The 20,809-nt window shown below is 38.6% G+C and overlaps 1 protein-coding gene and 1 long non-coding RNA gene across 2 annotated transcripts in view; both read right to left on the bottom strand.

The window, feature by feature from the left end:
- The window catches only part of LOC137278034 (uncharacterized), a 173,767-nt gene that overhangs the window by 101,770 nt on the left and 51,188 nt on the right, over positions 1-20,809 (bottom strand). The gene's annotated exons all lie outside the window — the stretch shown is intronic.
- Positions 12,715-19,178, bottom strand: LOC137277224 (protein kinase C and casein kinase substrate in neurons protein 1-like). The gene is made up of 12 exons (XM_067808895.1): positions 19,084-19,178; positions 18,767-18,882; positions 18,371-18,500; positions 17,629-17,737; positions 17,197-17,394; positions 16,542-16,651; positions 16,080-16,200; positions 15,027-15,097; positions 14,678-14,703; positions 14,186-14,377; positions 13,422-13,586; positions 12,715-12,893 (listed from the first exon to the last, which is right to left on the bottom strand). Exons 1-12 carry the CDS (start codon positions 19,176-19,178, stop codon positions 12,715-12,717), a joined length of 1,512 nt encoding a protein of 503 aa, XP_067664996.1.

The following is a 20,809-nucleotide window of genomic DNA, read 5'->3' as shown; positions in this document are numbered from 1 at the left end:
TTTAAACATTTAGAATAGCAAACTGGATCAGTTAATTGAATGAATTGACAAGATGACCTGGCTTTGAATCAGACTGTTCACTGGCCATTTTTTCAGGCTACAGAAAACTTCAGTATGGCTTTCACTTTTGACAATAATGACCAATTTATTGTAAACATTTAGAATAGCAAACTGGGTCAGTTAACTGAATGAATTGACTAGATGACCTGGCTTTGAATCAGACTGTTCACTGGCCCCTTTTTCAGGCTACAGAAACCTTCAGTATGGCTTTCACTTTTGACAATAATGACCAATGTATTTTAAACATTTAGAATAGCAAACTGGGTCAGTTAACTGAATGAATTGACTAGATGACCTGGCTTTTAATCAGACTGTTCACTGGCCCCTTTTTCAGGCTACAGAAACCTTCAGTATGGCTTTCACTTTTGACAATAATGACCAATGTATTTTAGACATTTAGAATAGCAAACTGGGTCAGTTAACTGAATGAATTGACTAGATGACCTGGCTTTGAATCGGACTGTTCACTGGCCATTTATTCAGACTACAGAAACCTTCAGTATGGCTTTCACTTTTGACAATAATGACCAATGTATTTTAAACATTTAGAATAGCAAACACGATCAGTTAACTGAATGAATTGACTAGATGACCTGGCTTTGAATCAGACTGTTCACTGGCCCCTTTTTCAGGCTACAGAAACCTTCAGTATGGCTTTCACTTTTGACAATAATGACCAATGTATTTTAAACATTTAGAATAGCAAACTGGGTCAGTTAACTGAATGAATTGACTAGATGACCTGGCTTTTAATCAGACTGTTCACTGGCCATTTTTTCAGGCTACAGAAAACTTCAGTATGGCTTTCACTTTTGACAATAATGACCAATGTATTTTAAACATTTAGAATAGCAAACTGGGTCAGTTAACTGAATGAATTGACTAGATGACCTGGCTTTGAATCAGACTGTTCACTGGCCATTTTTTCAGGCTACAGAAACCTTCAGTATGGCTTTCACTTTTGACAATAATGACCAATGTATTTTAAACATTTAGAATAGCAAACTGGGTCAGTTAATTGAATGAATTGACAAGATGACCTGGCTTTGAATCAGACTGTTCACTGGCCATTTTTTCAGGCTACAGAAAACTTCAGTATGGCTTTCACTTTTGACAATAATGACCAATTTATTGTAAACATTTAGAATAGCAAACTGGGTCAGTTAACTGAATGAATTGACTAGATGACCTGGCTTTGAATCAGACTGTTCACTGGCCCCTTTTTCAGGCTACAGAAACCTTCAGTATGGCTTTCACTTTTGACAATAATGACCAATGTATTTTAAACATTTAGAATAGCAAACTGGGTCAGTTAACTGAATGAATTGACTAGATGACCTGGCTTTTAATCAGACTGTTCACTGGCCCCTTTTTCAGGCTACAGAAACCTTCAGTATGGCTTTCACTTTTGACAATAATGACCAATGTATTTTAGACATTTAGAATAGCAAACTGGGTCAGTTAACTGAATGAATTGACTAGCTGACCTGGCTTTGAATCGGACTGTTCACTGGCCATTTTTTCAGACTACAGAAACCTTCAGTATGGCTTTCACTTTTGACAATAATGACCAATGTATTTTAAACATTTAGAATAGCAAACACGATCAGTTAACTGAATGAATTGACTAGATGACCTGGCTTTGAATCAGACTGTTCACTGGCCATTTTTTCAGGCTACAGAAAACTTCAGTATGTCTTTCACTTTTGACAACACGCTATCTGAAAACTTCAGAATAGCAAAGCGAGTCAGTTAACTGAATAAATTGACAAGATGACCTGATCTTTGGACGTGGATATTTTCTTGCCTTATTTCGAACATGACAACTGTATACCCAAGTGTAGAATTGATGGATGAGCTTACTCAAAGGACTGCTCAGGCTTTGGGTGATAATATTCACTGGCCACTTTCACAGAAACCTTTAGAATGTCCTTCATTTGTGTCAATAATGACAGAAACAATTACCCAACATATAGAACTTAAAGCACAGGTAAGTTTACACACAGAATACACAAAATGACCTGACTATGAATGACACTGTTCACTGGCCATTGAACTGCAAGATGGGTTCTCACTCAATTAACTGACCTGACCTGATTCAGTGATACTGCTCTCTGGCAACAGATTTGCAAGATGGGTTAACTTACTCGATGAACTGATGTGACCTGACCTGAATTGGATGGTTCTGTTCTCTGGCCACAGATTTGCAAGATGGGTTAACTTACCCAACTAACTGACCTGACCTGAATTGGATGGTACTGTTCTCAGGCCACAGACTTGCAAGATGGGTTAACTTACCCAACTAACTGACCTGACCTGATTCGATGATACTGTTCTCTGGCCACAGAATTGCACGATAGGTCAACTTACTCAATGAACTGATGTGACCTGACCTGAATTGGACGATACTGTACACTGGCCACATAATTGCATGATGGGATAACTTCAGTAATAGACCTAACTTGAATTGCACCATAGATTTGCAAGATGGGTTACTCAAATAACTGACCTGACCTGAATTGGATGATACTGCTGTCTGGCCACCGATTTACATGATTGATTAACTTACTCAACAAACTGACCTGATGTGAATTGGATGATACTCTTCACTGGCCACAGACGTGCAAGATTGGCTAACTTACTCAATGAACTGATGTGACCTGATCTGAATTGCATGATACTGTACACTGGCCACAGATTTGCAAGATGGGTTGACTCATTCAACTAAATGACCTGACCTGAATTGGATGATACTCTTCCTTGGCTACAGACGTGCAAGGTCGGTTAACAAACTCAACTACGATCTGACCTGAATTGGATGATACTGTACACTGGCCACAGAATTGCTAGATGGGTTGACTCACTCAACTAAATGACCTGACCTGAGTTGGATGTTACTGTTCCCTGGCCACAGAATTGCAAGATGGATGGACTCACACAACTAACTGACCTGGTCTGAATTGGATGATACTCTTCACCGGCTACAGAAGTGCAAAATCGGATAACAAACTCAATTAAGACCTGACCTGAATTGGATGATACTGTACACAGAATTGCAAGATGGGTTGACTCACTCAACTAAATGACCTGACCTGAATTGGATGATACTGTACACTGGCCACAGATTTACAAGATGAGTTAACTCACTAAATGGACAGATGTGATGTGATCTGACCTGAATTGAATGATACTGTAGATTGGCCACAGAATTGCAAGATGGATCAACTCACTCAAATAACTGACCTGATCTGAATTCGATGATACTCTTCACTGGCTACAGAAGTGCAAGGTCGGTTAACAAACTCAACTACAATCTGACCAGAATTGGATGATACTGTACAATGGCCACAGATTTGCAAGATGGGTGGACTCATTCAACTAAATGACCTGACCTGAGTTGGATGATACTGTTTCCTGGCCACAGAATTGCAAGATGGGTGGACTCACTCAGCTAACTGACCTGGTCTGAATTGGATGATACTCTTCACTGGCTACAGAAGTGCAAGGTCGGTTAACAAACTCAATTAAGACCTGACCTGAATTGGATGATACTGTACACTGAATTGCAAGATGGGTTGACTCACTCAACTAAATGACCTGACCTGAATTGGATGATACTGTACACTGGCCATAGATTTGCAAGATGAGTTAACTCACTAAGTGAACAGATGTGATGTGATCTGACCTGAATTGGATGATACTGTAGATTGGCCACAGAATTGAAAGATGGATCAACTTACTCAAGTAAATGACCTGATCTGAATTGGATGATACTCTTCACTGGCTACAGAAGTGCAAGGTCGGTTAACAAATTCAACTACAATCTGACCAGAATTGGAAGATACTCTTCTCTGGCTACAAAAGTGCAAGGTCGGTTAACAAACTCAACTACAATCTGACCAGAATTGGATGATACTGTACACAGAATTGCAAGATGGATCAGCTCACTCAACTAAATGACCTGACCTGAGTTGGATGATACTGTTCTCTGGCCACAGAATTGCAAAATGGGTGGACTCACTCAACTAACTGACCTGACCTGAATTGGATGATACTCTTCACTGGCTACAGAAGTGCAAGGTCAGTTAAGTAACTCAACTAAATGACCTGACCAGAACTGGATGACACTTGAACCTGAACCTGTGACTTAACCTCAACGGTATGATACTGTAGACTGGCCACAGAATTACAAGATGGATCGACTCACTCAACTAAATGACCTGGTCTGAAATGGATGATACTCTTCCCTGGTCACAGAATTGAAAGATGGGTCAACTTACTCAATGAACTGATGTGACCTGACCTGAACTAGACAATACTGTACACTGGCCACAAATTTACAAGATGGGCTAACTTACTCAACTAAATGATCTGAGGTGAATTGGATAATACTGTACACTGGCCACAGATTTGCAAGATGGGTTAACTCACTCAATGAACAGATGTGAAATGACCTCACCTGAACTGGATGATACTGTAGACTGGCCACAGAATTGCAAGATGGATCAACTCACTCAACTAACTGAGCTGATATGAATTGGATGATACTTTTCTCTGGCCACAGAATTGCAAGATGGGTGGACTCACTCAACTAACTGACCTGACCTGAATTGGATGATACTCTTCACTGGCTGCAGAAGTGCAAGGTCAGTTAACAAACTCAACTACGATCTGACCTGAATTGGATGATACTGTACACTGGCCACAGAATTGCTAGATGGGTTGACTCACTCAACTAAATGACCTGACCTGAGTTGGATGTTACTGTTCCCTGGCCACAGAATTGCAAGATGGGTGGACTCACTCGACTAACTGACCTGACCTGAATTGGATGATACTCTTCACTGGCTGCAGAAGTGCAAGGTCAGTTAACTAACTCAACTAAATGACCTGACCAGAATTGGATGACACTTGAACCTGAACCTGTGACTTAACCTCAACGGTATGATACTGTAGACTGGCCACAGAATTGCAAGATGGATCAACTCACTCAACTAACTGATCTGATCTGAATTGGATGATACTGTTCTCTGGCCACAGAATTGCAAGATGGGTGGACTCACTCAACTAAATGACCTGACCTGAATTGGATGATACTCTTCCTTGGCTACAGACGTGCAAGGTCGGTTAACAAACTCAACTACGATCTGACCTGAATTGGATGATACTGTACACAGAATTGCAAGATGGGTTGACTCACTCAACTAAATGACCTGACCTGAATGGGATGATACTGTACACTGGCCACAGATTTGCAAGATGAGTTAACTCACTAAATGGACAGATGTGATGTGATCTGACCTGAATTGAATGATACTGTAGATTGGCCACAGAATTGCAAGATGGATCAACTGACTCAACTAACTGACCTGATCTGAATTTGATGATACTCTTCACTGGCTACAGAAGTGCAAGGTCGGTTAACAAACTCAACTACAATCTGACCAGAATTGGATGATACTGTACAATGGCCACAGATTTGCAAGATGGGTGGACTCACTCAACTAACTGACCTGGTCTGAATTGGATGATACTCTTCACTGGCTACAGAAGTGCAAGGTCAGTTAACAAACTCAATTAAGACCTGACCTGAATTGGATGATACTGTACACTGAATTGCAAGATGGGTTGACTCACTCAACTAAATGACCTGACCTGAATTGGATGACACTGTACACTGGCCACAGATTTGCAAGATGGGTTAACTCACTAAATGAACAGATGTGACATGACCTGACCTGAACTGGATGATACTGTAGACTGGCCACAGAATTGCAAGATGGATCAACTCACTCAACTAACTGAGCTGATCTGAATTGGATGATACTGTTCTCTGGCCACAGAATTGCAAGATGGGTGGTCTCACTCAACTAACTGACCTGACCTGAATTGGATGATACTCTTCACTGGCTACAGAAGTGCAAGGTCAGTTAACAAACTCAACTACGATCTGACCACAATTGGAAGATACTCTTCTCTGGCTACAAAAGTGCATGGTCGGTTAACAAACTCAACTACGATCTGACCAGAATTGGATGATACTGTACACAGAATTGCAAGATGGATCAACTCACTCAACTAAATGACCTGACCTGAGTTGGATGATACTTTTCACTGGCTACAGAAGTGCAAGGTCAGTTAAGTAACTCAACTAAATGACCTGACCAGAATTGGATGACACTTGAACCTGAACCTGTGACTTAACCTCAACGGTATGATACTGTAGACTGGCCAAAGAATTGAAAGATGGATCAACTCACTCAACTAACTGATTTGATCTGAACTGGATGATACTGTTCTCTGGCTACAGAATTGCAAGGTCAGTTAACTAACTCAACTATGATCTGACCCAATTCGGATGATACTCTTCTCTGGCTACACAAGTGCAAGTTCAGTTAACTAACTCAACTACGATCTGACCCAATTTGGATGATACTCTTCACTGGCTACAGAAGTGCAAGGTCAGTTAACAAACTCAACTACGATCTGACCAGAATTGGATGATACTCTTCTCTGGATACTTAGCTATATGACCTGACCTGTATTGAATGAAACCATTCACTTTTCAAGTTACAGAAACCTTCAGAATGTAGCAGTTGTGATTCTGATCACCACAAATTACAGGCTGAAAGTTAATCATGTGGTGAGAACTTGTACCACAGAATACACCATGAGGCACTACCAGGATATCATTTCCTTAACCAGTATCATTAAGATCCAACAAGTCTCTCATGTACACATGGAACTTCTACATAACTTATAAGCACCTCCTATTGTATTTCATTGTAATGAATCAACCAACAACCATGGTAACTTGGAAGGATCACTGCAGCAGAAAATCACAATGTAGCTAATTAGGTTAGGCACAATTCCTCAATCTGAGCAACTCCAGTAGCCCAAATGATGTTTATGAACCATCTCAAATTTCACAGTTTGAGGTCCTGAAACGTCATAAGGCATCCAAATCTGACCCATGAACATGCATGTCTTAATGGCAATGTCTGCAGTAGTGTTTAGCTCGGTGGTGCTGGAATTTTTGGACCTGGAGACAGATCTGTTGCTCAGATAAAAGCTGATGTTTCTACTTCATGCTACAGTTGTCTGAGTGTTTGGAGGCACACTAACACTGCCCATGTGCCAAGGAACATTCATGATGCTATCTGTGGAGGATCAGTTATGGTGAGGGGATGTGTCAACCATGACTGGATTACTAAGTTGACATCTAAATGGGCAGCACAGACATTCTTGAACAGACAAGCTACATATGTCAAACACCTGACAGATTTCAAGGGGCCTAAGCAGACAGCAAGATTCAGTACCATATTATCATGTGTTGTGCCAGGACAATAATTATTCAAATGAACTACTTTTCCACAAAATCAACAGTGTTGACATATCTCACATACAGAGCATAACTAACACATTGCCTACATTTTGGTGTTTTTGTGTAGTGAATAATATTAAATCTTCCATCAGACAATCCGGGATTAATGTCCTTGAGGTATGAAAGTTCTGACACCATTCTGTTCATATTACTGCTCTAACCATCTTGATTAATTTCCATGTGTATATTTAGAGCATACCTCCAAACTTATGTATGCCAAATGTAATTTGTGATTTAACTGAATACATCTTTACTCACCCCTCATAAGTTTAACATGATATATCTATGTTCTGTAATCCTAAATGCTAGACACCTCATACAACCAACAACATGGGAACAGGAAGAGCAGATATGCTGTCACACTACTTTTGGCTATTCATACATTACATTACAACATGATGAAAATTGCGAAATCTATGCAGATTAGTCAGTAAGAAGTATGTAGCAAAAGACAATGTCTTCGACAACACGCTTAACAACATTTCACTTGCTCAGGGGCAGCTAAAGCAAAGACAAGAGAAAAATAAGATCCAACAGCAATGCTGGCTTGCTCTAAGCAATAAGAAAAATTGTGAAACTTTGAAAACTTCACAACTAAGAAGAGTAAAGAAAAGAAAAGCTAAGTTATGTTATTACTATATTAATATATTATTCATATTGTAATATAAGTATATTATTCTTGGTATTAATATTCCTTTAATCTTATTGTACAATTCATCATATTAATGCATTATTCATATTATTACACAATATTATTCTTGTTATTAATATTCCCTTAATATTACTGTATAATTCATATTAAATATTAATGTTACAATATTTTACTATTTACATACTTGTTTTGTTTCTATGACTCAAAAAAAGCACCAATCACAGTAACTTTCAGTCCCACTCATGTTACGTAATTACTGCTATTTTTAGCCATAACTAAAACACATAATATGGTCAAATAAAGAGTACACTGTCCCTTTAACACCAAGCCTGAAGTCCCTTTGTTTAAAACCTGTGTATTACTGGTCAGTAGATCATCACAACACTCAGAGACATTCACACAATTCTCCAAGCAGATAGGCAGAAGAGAACATTGGTATGAAAGGCAAATGTAACCATTTTCTTACTTGTCAGCTCTAGTCTGTATAAGAAAATGAAATCAACAAACTATGCATGCAAGTTGGGATGCACGCAGTCCACAAAAATAAAACAAAAAAAAAACCCACAAAAACAAAACACTACTCTTGGAGTAGTGAGAGTTAAATAAATAATAAATTGGGTATCTTGAAACATGCAAAGACCTATTGAGAAATATCAAGTTCTGTAGCAGAACAAAAATAAAAACTTATGCCTTGTAGGCGTTCGCAGAGACCATATAATAGATTATATTATATGGTCTCTGGTGTTCGTAACTGAGTGGTTGAAAAACATATAACCACATAACATGCAAATGTTGGAAAGAGAGTAGCATACAAATATTACAAAAAGAATCACTTTCAAAAAATCAAAACTGCTGTGTAATAAAAAATTCCATATTCAAAGGAGGATGTTATCCAAAAGAATTGACTTGTACTCATTAGAGTACAAATAATAATTGCAACATGAGAGGCAGGTAATATTGTTCCTCATGTATATTGCATCACTTAAGTAATAGCATTAGTCAGGTATACTGGTGGTACCTTTGAAATGTCATTACAAGGCCACCTCTGTGACCTTAGTGATCATGTTAATAGCCTAGTCATTCCAAGTTACACTATTACAAGAATAAGTGGCTATCCACATTACTCAAGTTAATAGCCAGATCACCTTTGAAACCTCAACACTCAAGTTAATAGCCAGATCACCTTTGAAACCTCAACACTCAAGTTAATAGCCAGATCACCTTTGAAACCTCAACACTCAAGTTAATAGCCAGGTCATCCATGACACCTCATCAGTCAAGTTAACAGCCACCTATTAAAACTTATCACTCGAGTTAATAGCCAGGTCACCCTACGAACACTTATTGCTCAAGTTAATTGCCAGGTCATGCATGACAAGTCACAATTCAAGTTACTAGCCAGGTCACTTTTGAAACCCTGTGACTCCAGTTGATAGCCTGCAGGTCACCTTTGAAATCTCATCACTCAAGTTAAAAGCCTGGTCACCTTTGAAATATGTTTAATCAAGTCAATAGCCAGGTCACCTCTAAAATATGTTTACTCAAGTTATATTATGTTTACTCATAGCCATGTCACCTTTGAAACCCTGTCAGTCAAGTTAATAGCCATGTCACCTTTCAAACCTCATCACTCAAGTCAATTGCCAGGTCACCTTTGAAACCACGTCACTCAAGTTAATAGCCTGCAGGTCACCTTTGAAACCGCATCACTAAAGTTCCTAGCCAGGTCACCTCTGAATCCTCATCACTCAAGTGAATTGTCAGGTCACCTTTGAAGTATGTTTACTCAAGTCAATAGCCAGGTCACCTCTGAAATACGTTTACTCAAGCTAAAATAGCCAGGTCACTTTTGAAACCCTGTCACTCAAGTTAATAGCCTGCAGTTCACCTTTGAAACCTCAACACTACAGATAATAGCCAGGTCACCTCTGAATCCTCATCATGCAAGTGAATAGTCAGGTCACCTTTGAAACCTCATCATTCAAGTCAATAGCAAGGTCACCTTTGAAACCTCATCACTCAAGTTAATAGACAGGTCACCTATGAATCCATATGAGTCAAGGTAATAGCCAGGTCACCTACTGACAGCATCACTCAACTTGATTTGGTTGCTTTGATGTTTAAAGCCGCACTTGGCAATATTCCAGCTATACAGTGATGGCCTGTAAATAAATGACTAGATAATCCAGTGATAACCATCAAGAGCATTATTCTACTAAACCCATGGGATACAATGATGTGTTAACCAAGACAGTAAGCCTGACCAGCCAATCCTGTTAGTTGCCCCTTTACTGAAGACCAATTCTCACCAGGATCTTCATGGGTCCTCAGGTCCTCACTTATGAAATCACATCATTCAAGTTAATAGCCAGGTCACTTATGAAACTCCCATCACTCAAATTAATAGCCATGTTATCTATGAAACCCCAGCCCTCAAGTTAATAGCCACGTTACCTTTGTACATCATTACTCACGTTAATAGATAGGGCCACCCTGAAACCTTGTTAATCAACTCAATGGCCAGGTCACCTATTATACCTCATCACTCAAGTTAATAGCCAGGTCAATGTAACCTTGTTACTGAGGTAATAGCCACCTCTGAAACCTTGTTAGTCAGGTAATTGCCAGATCATCTTTGAAACCTCATCACTCAAGTTAATAGCCAGGTTATCTCTTCACTCATAAGAAAACCCCATTACTGAAGTTAGTAGCCTGGTGATCCATGAAATGTAGTTGCTCATGGAAAAGGGTATTGTACCTGTGTAACCTCACAATCAACATAAAGGTACTAATGTAATCTCATTTCATATGTAAATACCCGTGTTAATAGACAGGTCCTCATTGTAAAATACCTGTTAATAGACAGGTCCTCATTGTAATCTCATTACTCACGTTTGTACCTAAGGTACTAATGTAATCTCATTTCATATATAAATAGACATGGATAGCAATGTAATCATGCTTCTCATATTACAAGCCAGGTCAGCATTGCATTCTTGGAAATACCCAGAAATATCTCATTATTAGACAATGCAATCTTGTGAATCTTCATGTGAACAGCCAGGGTACCAATCAAATCTCAGTACTTACACAAAAAAGTCATGGTAACAATATGTCCACGTAAATAGACAGGTCACCATTGCAATATCAATGCTCATTTAAATGCCCAGGCAATTTGAATGTAATGTGATTACTCATATGAATACTCAGAGTAACCTTGTTACCCATGGAAAGAGCCAGGGTACCAATGTAATCTCAATACTTACCGGTATATGAATAGCCAGGGTACCAATGTAATCATGTTAAAAACCAGGTCACCATTGTAATCTTGTTAATTGCATGGATACAAAGAGCACTAACGTAATCTCAATACTTGTACAAACAGCCAGAGTAGCAACGTAATCATGTTACATTAAAAGCCAGGGTATCTATGTGAACTCATTACTCATGTGAATAGCTTGGGTAATGGTGTAATCTTGTTACTCATATAAAAGCCAGGGTACCTATAATAACTTGTTACTCATGTAAAATAGCCAGGGTGCCTATAATAACTTGTTACTCATGTAAATAGCCAGGGTGCCTATAATAACTTGTTACTCATGTAAATAGCCAGGGTGTCTATAACTTGTTACTCATGTAAATAGCCAGGTTACCTATAATAACTTGTTACTCATGTAAATAGCCAGGGTGCCTATAATAACTTGTTACTCATGTAAATAGCCAGGGTGCCTATAATAACTTGTTACTCATGTAAAATAGCCTGGGTGCCTATAATAACTTGTTACTCATGTAAATAGCCAGGGTGTCTATAACTTGTTACTCATGTAAATAGCCAGGTTACCTATAATAACTTGTTACTCATGTAAATAGCCAGGTTACCTATAATAACTTGTTACTCATGTAAAAGCCAGGGTACCTATAATAACTTGTTACTCATGTAAAAGCCAGGTTACCTATAACAACTTGTTACTCATGTAAATAGCCAGGGTGTCTATAATAACTTGTTACTCATGTAAATAGCCAGGGTGCCTATAATAACTTGTTACTCATGTAAATAGCCAGGGTGCCTATAATAACTTGTTACTCATGTAAAAGCCAGGGTACCTATAATAACTTGTTACTCATGTAAATAGCCAGGGTGCCTATGTAATCACATTGTTGAATAAGGTATGACACACAACTCCACACTCTCAGTATGATTCAAATGATAATAGAAAGGCATGCTCATATACGTATATTAAACACAGATATAACTTAATGGTAGGGGACTGGCCAGGTTATCTCAAACAGGTAGAATAAATACATTAAATAGTGTTACATCAATACCAAACAATAAACAGAGACATAAATTATTAAAAAAATCAAAGTATACAATATTGCTCAATAAGCCTAGACATTGCTGTATGTAAATATAATTTCTGAAATATAATTTCACAAAATATAAATGAAATCCTCTCTTCTTATCAAGAATAATAGCATAAAAAAATACTTCAGGTTACTGTCTAAGAGTTATAAAAATAATTTAAGCATCAATTTAAATTTGCAATATAAAATTTAACATGGCTATGCCTTAATCTGAATCTATATATGAAAAAAAAATCCCACAGTTAAGACCTATTCACTTTCTGAAAGCAATGTTAAAGAGGCGGTCGGAGAGTTTTGACTTTGTCTTTGGCTTCAGCTCAGTGCACTCCACAGGGAACATGCCATACTTCTTACGTCCAGTGCGTGACGATCGTCTCCAGCCATAGGCCATGCCATGTTCATTGGCTGTTGTCTTCTGCTTGATTGTCTGACCTGCATAAAAATGCAGAAGTTCAGCAACCTCTTGATGATGATTTGACATGACTAAAGTTTGCAGCAATTATGAGACAACAGAGATGATATGGCCCTTAGAAGCTGCATCTTCAAGTATGGTCAAACTGCAATCGTCAAAGTTGTAAAGGTAAAAGTAAAGGTGTTCCAGCAATATCGGTTTTGGATACAAAACATCATCCTGACATTTTGAACTGATTATGGGATATTTCTCTACCAGTTGAAGCTGTGTCCCATTCCACAAAGTGATTTTACCACTGCAGCTGGTGCAAGCCTACGTTAAAGTACATCAGTTACAATCACCTTAGCTTTAGCACTGCTTTGTGGGATAGGGACAAGAACAAAGAAACATACTATCCCTTTTGTCAATGTTGGATTATCAGATAAAATGTACATTAAAAACAAGGAAGGGTAGACTGTGATTACAAGAAATTTAGGAATTTATACTGTGCAGATGTACGTAATAATTAAACCCGAGAATACTGAAGCAATAAATGAAAATATTTGTACCAATTCTGAGATCTTTCAAATCGTTTGGACCCTTTCCATTGTAGTCACGAATGACCTTGACTTTTACATTTGTCATCTTGGATGTTCCACCAGGGGCATAGAATGGAACATGTTCATCCTCACTGGAGGATGGTTCAGGTGACTTTCTGCGATGTTTCAGTTTCTCTGCAATATCAATAAACGCTATGGATATAGCATGAAAATGTTACCATATATAGACAGTTGAAGGCTGCAATGAAATGTTTCAAAGACTGAGTTACAACTAAGCATCTAACCAAGAGAAAACTGTCCTATTTGCTGATCAACCCAGACAAAATGTTATCTCTGTGCTACTTTTGTTCAGGCATAATTATAACCTTAGTGCAGCAATCACAAAACTACTGTGGCATCCTTAGATTCGAACCATGGACATGCTGATCTGAAGTGAGATACCTTGTCCACATGACCAAAGAGGTCACAATAACCAGTCACCAAACTGACAAAGTAAAGATGTCATCTGAAGAATGACGACTCACCCTGCTACATTCCCCTAATGATCATTTTGGACAAGTTGGTCCAGATCACACACTGTCATGACCAAGGCCCTTATTCTCAAAATGTTAGTAACCCTCAGAAATCTTAACCTTGATCGTAGGTAATGTTTTAAGAATGGGCTTAAGAAATTTGTGGGACTTGGATGTTTTGAGAATAGCTATCCTGATCCTTATGTTGTAATTTACTGGAGACCAGTTTGATGAACTAGCCATGAGGTTATGTCCACTCACTCTCCACAAAGGCAGTGGCAACATCCCTGAGCGTAGTGGGTGGAGGAGATGTGAGTGGATCTATTGTCCTCTTTGTGGGCCTGATGTGTGCCCACCACAGCTGGTCATCCTGAAGGTCCTGCACTACTGGGGCAGTCTGGTGCTGCAGTGGGGGCAGTGTGGGACGGTTTGGAAGCAGCTCTGTGGGAGTCACTGCAACGTAAGGGAAGAGTCTACAACTCTAAAAGCTGGTTTGTGCTGAATATTCATGCCATCAAAATGGCTTCTGAAAAATGGAACTTAGAAGTCTGCTTTTCAAAACTACCTTTGCTCTGTTGTTAACCCTAAATTAGTATGAAGGACAAGTTCTTTATCTGAGCAGCTAAGTACAGTTCAAAACAACCTGATCAAACCGACTTTAAAGCCAATAGAATAAAGTTTAATCAGGTTAACATGATCACAAACAATCAGTTATCCTCTACTAAACAGAGACTTATGAATTTCAATACTTACAACTCTCCACTGTAGCTTCTACAATGCTGTAATTGAGAAAGTTTCCACTTGATAACAAAAGATGTGTCGTCATGAAGTAATACACCATGAGAAAATTAGAGGTAAAATTACTTCATGTAATTTAATCATGGCAATACCCACATGGTGAAATGTCAAATATGTAAGGAGTCCTACATTCATATGCTATTGAAGGAAATGTGATCACCTTCAGGGCCGATATAAATTTTACAATCCTTTCAATTCAGAGTAATAGAACATTTGCTTGTGACAAGAGACATAATCTATTAGAGTAACTAGCATTATTTGCAATCTGCATAACATATTGTAGCATGCGAATACACCAGCTTACATTTGAGATTCCTGCTCTTCCTCAGACTTCTCTTGATCGTCTTCATTGTCAAATTGGTGAGGGATATACTCCTGAAATTGATTGAAACAAATTAATCACACACCCTGAAAGTGATGAACCAGTCTTCTTTTCTGTTTTCAATGAGTAGTCAGTTGTCATTAGTCAGGTGAATGACAGACTGAAAGAAATGTTTGATATCAACTTTTCATACACGTCTTGTCTTGTATGTAGAACTAATGACTGATGTATGTCGCCAGTCTGTAATGACAAATACCACTGATCAATCCTGAATTCAGTAAGAAGTGTCAAGTATACATACAAGCACCAATGTTCCCCCTTAACTTCATCTGCACCAACAAGATATAGACTTTAGTTCAGAACAGGACACAAGAGCCAACTCTTAAGTCAGTAAAAAACATAGACAAGTATAAACACTTTCACAAGTGTCCACCAGGTCAGTCACATGCAGTAGCAAGCATACAAAGACACCAGTGTCATGAGTCACAAGCAGTAGCAAGCATACACAGACACAAGTGTCAAGAGTCACAAGCAGTAGCAAGCAGAGAGGCATAAGTGTCAGTCACAAACAGTAGTAAGCATACAGGCACAAGTGTCAAGAGTCACAAGCAGTAGCAAGCATACAGGCACAAGTGTCAAGAGTCACAAGCAGTAGCAAGCATACAGACACAAGTGTCAGTGCCACAAGCAGTAGCAAGCATACACAGGCACAAGTGTCAGAGTCATGAGCAGTAGCAAGCATACAGGCACAAGTGTCAGAGTCATGAGCAGTAGCAAGCATACAGGCACAAGTGTCAGAGTCATGAGCAGTGGCAAGCATACAGGCACAAGTGTCAGAGTCATGAGCAGTAGCAAGCGGGAGTGTCAACCCAGATGCACATTAAGTCAGTAATACAAGCAGTACTAAGAATACACAAAGGCACAAGTATACATCCATATGCATGTTAAGTCATTTGAAAGCAGTACAGAGTACAGACATCAAGTACGAGACTTTTACCAATTCCCAACACTAGCCCCATATAGATAGGCCTGTACCTGGAAGGCTGGGATGTCATAGTCTTTGAGGAACACCTTATCATACTTCAGTATCTCCTGGTCAAGTTTCAGGTTGTTCAGGCTCTGGCGCAGCTCATTTGTGTATTCCTCTCTGCTACTCCTTTAACAAAAAGTGAAATTCTTGTTAAATATTTACTTTTCTAAGCAGTGAAAAGAAAAAAGATTTGAAAGATCAAGCCATGTAAGATTCAAAACATTCTAAATTGTTGCAAGTATTTAAGGGAGGAAATAACAACAGAACTCTTGAAGCAGATATTTTAGTTTCAATTGGAAAACATGTAACTGAAACCTGCACATTGTTTCTTGCACAAGTTTTGGTATCTTTGGCATTTGCATATACGCTGGCACTAATATCACTGTATCATTTGGTATTTACATATATGCTGACACTAATATCACTGTATCATTTGGCCCTTTGTGAGTACACTGCAGTCAGCTTACCTGTCATCTTGAAGCTCAGAAATCCTAACAGTTTCTTGGAATATGTTCCTCACATGTGTGAGTCTGTCCTTCTCAAGTCTGTCAAATTCATGCTTTACTTTCTTCATGCTCTGTGTAACAGAACCATACTTTGGTAGTAGCAAAGGTGCATCATTTAGTGTGTAAGTTTGTTACACTCATGAATGATCTCCACCATTGTTCAATTTGTTTCAGGGCAACACTTTTGGTAATGCAGAGTTATCAGAATTTGCCATGACTCGAAGAAGTAGTTTTGCAGTAAATAGCACAGGGAATTTACCTATGATACCAAACTAACTGCTTTGGAAGCTGAGGTGGATGAGTGGCTTGAATGGCTGACTTTGTCGTACTCGGAGAGAGTGTATTAAAATTCCAATGTAGGCTCAACCCCCAAATATTCTAGAATCTGTACTTTACTGAGAATATGTAATACCAAATATATCACATTTCACATATGACCACAGACTGATGACTGACGCAAATGGAGATTAACTGTTAATATTAGCAGGTACTCATCTTTCTGGAGCCAAGACCCAAATGTACACCACTTAAAGATGACTCCTGCATTACTGAATATGTTGCTTCAGAAAAAGTTTTAAAAATATGAATCCCATAAGGTTGTAAGCTCTTAACTCACTTTGAGATAGAGAGGTCTTTCCTCTTTCTCCTGTTGCAGACGCTCCAGGTACTGGAAGCGTGCTCTGTCTGCATCGTCTCGAAGACGAAGTATCCTAGAGTCCAGTTCCCGATACTTTTTGGAACTCTTACTGCGGTATTTCTTTCGCTCCATCTCTTCCTGGGCATCTTCAAGTCTCTTCATCCTCTCATGATAAATCTGAAGAAATATAATCACTCTGATTACACTTGATGTTAGCTACGTCTGAAAAAAAGTCATTCATGTATGTACTGAAAGAACATGATGATGAAAACCCTGAAACAGGTTTGACAGTTGTACATGCTTAATGAGAGCAAAAGAGTCCTGATCTCTGAAATTTAATGTTTATATTATCCTTTAATTCTTGTTCATGTGGAAACATTTGAACAGTTTATATAATGGCAACTTGTTTACCCTTTTGGCTGTGCTGATGCTCTCAAGGATGATCTTATGTCTATCCTGAGTTTCTTTGTAGAACTGAAGTACCCTCTCAGCTTTCTGATGGATTGGTGACTTCATGTAGCTATAACCATGACAGTACACTGAATCATGTAATCAAAGTTATGACAATTAAGAATTTTATCCCACATACTGTCAACATTGCAACTGTTCTTTTTACAAACAATTTTGTTTTAAAAGATTATTGAATTTAGCTACACTGAAACAGGCTTTGCAATTGTAAATGTGACAATCGTTGGACAATCTGTTGTATTTGTGTAAATATATCCACAGAATCCTTTAAGGGTGTTTTCCTAGGGTCTTAAAAACTTTACTTTTAGCACAACAATTCGTATTCCTGCCCATGTTTGGTTTGGAATCAGACTAAACTATTCAAATGATTTGCATCATAAACATACCAACCCTAATGGCGTTTGGGTGAATGACTTGTCATGAATGTCTGTTGTTCTTTGTAATCCTTTCATGAATATGTCCATCGGTATTAGAAAACACCGTAGCAATAAGTAAACACTGAAACACTTTATAATAATTGCAGACTGTCTGGTTTAATCGTTTCTTCATATTTCCTTCCCATACTAGTTGAACGGGCCAACACTGTATGAAGAATTTCACTGCTATGGCCGACGGTAATACAAACACCACTTATTCCTAATTCGGTAACAATAGATATATCTACTACATCAAAGTTGCTACTTACGCGCGCAATTTTTCAAGTGGACCGTCATAGGATCCCAGTTCATTCTTTACACGATTGTGAATATTTGCACTCTTCTGGCTGTCCTGAATGACCCGCTGCCATAGGTGTCGCATTGTTCCATACTCAAGATCTGTATAACAATGGTCGAATTGTTCAGGACAGAATACTTCCGAGCTGATGGAGTAGTCTACTCTTTTATCATAGAGTTATTTCCCCTTAAGTTAGATATTCTCAAGAACTAATCTAGACGTCGTAAAATTATACATGTTGCGATCCTATTCTACACGCATATCAAGAGAGACAAATAGTAATAGTAAAGGTAAAAAGGCGAATGGAACACTTATTTTTTTAAAAAAATGATCAAGTTTAAGCATTGTCCACCTTACGGTGGCTTACCGACAGTCTTGTTTAGCCTCTTCGACCAATCATCGGCAAACTCAGACATGATAGTGGAAACTTGCGCTTCCATTTGTCTGCGAGCTTCCAGGAACTGGCCCATTGTATTCATTGACCTAGGAGACAGTAGAGGCAGCCATAAAACAGTGAGTACGATAGTGTTGTTTAGCTGCACCACGGTAATACGCTCGGTTCAACGATGCTGCAATAACACTATGCCATTGTGTTCTAGATAGCAGTATCGTTGAACTGGTCAATGGCAAAACATATCCCGGATACATGGCTAATAACATTTTATAAGAACAGCTGTCACTTACTTTGAGCCAATGGTGAACCTTTGGAATGCAGTTTCATGTAGTACCCTTGGCTTATCCTCTGGCTCCGGCTTTTCATCCATGTCGTGATTACTCATTTTGAAAACCCCGCCACGTAAAGGCGGCCGACCTGCTGGTGAGTCGCAGTGGAAATGAGCTGGGCTTGTGACAATGACGTGACGTCATAGGAACCCAGTGCTGATTGGTTGACACCGCATGACTGTCACGATGTCACTGATTACATATTTTTTCATTGGTTGACTTAAGCACAGTCCAGAGTTACTATGATGACTAGTGGTAGGCACACAACTTATTTCGTATATTTGGTGAGACGCGTTTGCTTCTCTCTGCTGTTGTTTAAGAGTAAAGATCGAATTCTCCAGAGTGACTGTAGTATGCCTCTTCTCCCTCGAGGCAAATATTAATTAGAAATTCTACCTATTCAAATTGTAAACCCCCCTTCCTCGAAATACTTTGGTAATTTAAATGATAAAAACTGTAATTTACTAAGTATGTGAACTGCAAAGTAACATCGATATATATGTCAAAGATCATTTTGAAAAATAAAAGAAACAATAAAACAAACAAACGAAAACGGAACTTAATAGTTTAACTTTACATATCAGACTGGCTTATTTATTATAACAATCTGTTTCACAATCACACGTATAAATACAATCTTAATGAGCCACCAATTAAAACAAAGTTTTAAAAAAACTGTTTGAACGTCAAATGGTAGTCTTTTGTCTAATTAGTCAGATAATGTACGAAAAGATTCAAGAATTACAATGGAACGGAGGTACGGGCATCTTAAAGGAATCTCTTCCCCGGAAGCGGTTCACCCTGTGTCGACAGATGCTCGTTGTTGCTCTCGGCGTTCTTTTCCTTTGAACGATGTCATCTGCTTTTCTGGGATTTCTTCGAACGTTCGCTGAAACACCAGTGTCGTTACAGAATCGTCTGTTTAATTATGTGGAGGTATATCAAATCACTGATGTCATTTGTTCGGAAACAGACATCGTATGTGAGCTTCAAATAATATTATTAATACACGCTAGAGATATTCATTTAACCGTAAATCTTGGTATTCATATTAAGGTTTCCAACTAGCTGTGGCATAAAAAGCAGAAATATTGCCCTGCTTTAGAACTGATAACTCTAACATTATCTCATAACTAAAATCATTCAATAGGAATGTTTACGAGGTCAAATGTAAGAGGAATGTTTACGAGGTCAAATGTAAGAGTTATGTCCTACAAGTGTCAGTGCTTACTGCACACAGCATTTTACGTCCATTTGATTTGCGTCCCTGGTTTGTCAGTTATTAACGAATTATTATAAAACACAATACCTTGTAACAACGGATTGCTGATGACATGTGGCTAGTCCGTTCAGTGATGAGCTGTTCATTAATATTAGAGTCATATTAGAATGTCGCAGTTGTCGCCCTCAGGGAGTGCTTTGAGAAAACCCTTAGAATCCTGCTGTCTTGAGGAGCAGACTGTATCAGTGGGTGTTCACTGTTCACTTCAACAAATCATGCATTAGCTAACTCGTAGCGGAGAATTTCTCAAGTACAGACTGGCACACGAACTCTTGTGTGGCCTAGAATAAATCGTGTACATAATAAAAAAAAGAATTCAAAACAAACAGTATTCTCAGTAATGTCCGCAGAATACTGTAATAATTACTTTCTATATGTAACTTTAAACAAATCAAATGTACCGAG

The sequence above is a fragment of the Haliotis asinina genome, chromosome 3 (genome assembly GCF_037392515.1).
Source record: "Haliotis asinina isolate JCU_RB_2024 chromosome 3, JCU_Hal_asi_v2, whole genome shotgun sequence".
Lineage (NCBI taxonomy): Eukaryota > Metazoa > Mollusca > Gastropoda > Lepetellida > Haliotidae > Haliotis > Haliotis asinina.
The sequence above is the reverse complement of the archived record's forward strand: the minus strand, read 5'-3'. Positions and strand labels throughout refer to the sequence as shown.

Bases quoted from the DNA above. Each gene is read 5' to 3' on its own strand.
- LOC137277224 (XM_067808895.1), bottom strand. From the start codon at position 19,178: ATGAGTAATCACGACATGGATGAAAAGCCGGAGCCAGAGGATAAGCCA. The intron at 17,738-18,370 runs GTAAGTAGCAAC...TCATGGTTATAG, and splicing joins CCACTTGAAAAATTGCGCGC to CTACATGAAGTCACCAATCC. The intron at 17,395-17,628 runs GTAAACAAGTTG...ATATTTCTTCAG, and splicing joins GCATCAGCACAGCCAAAAGG to ATTTATCATGAGAGGATGAA.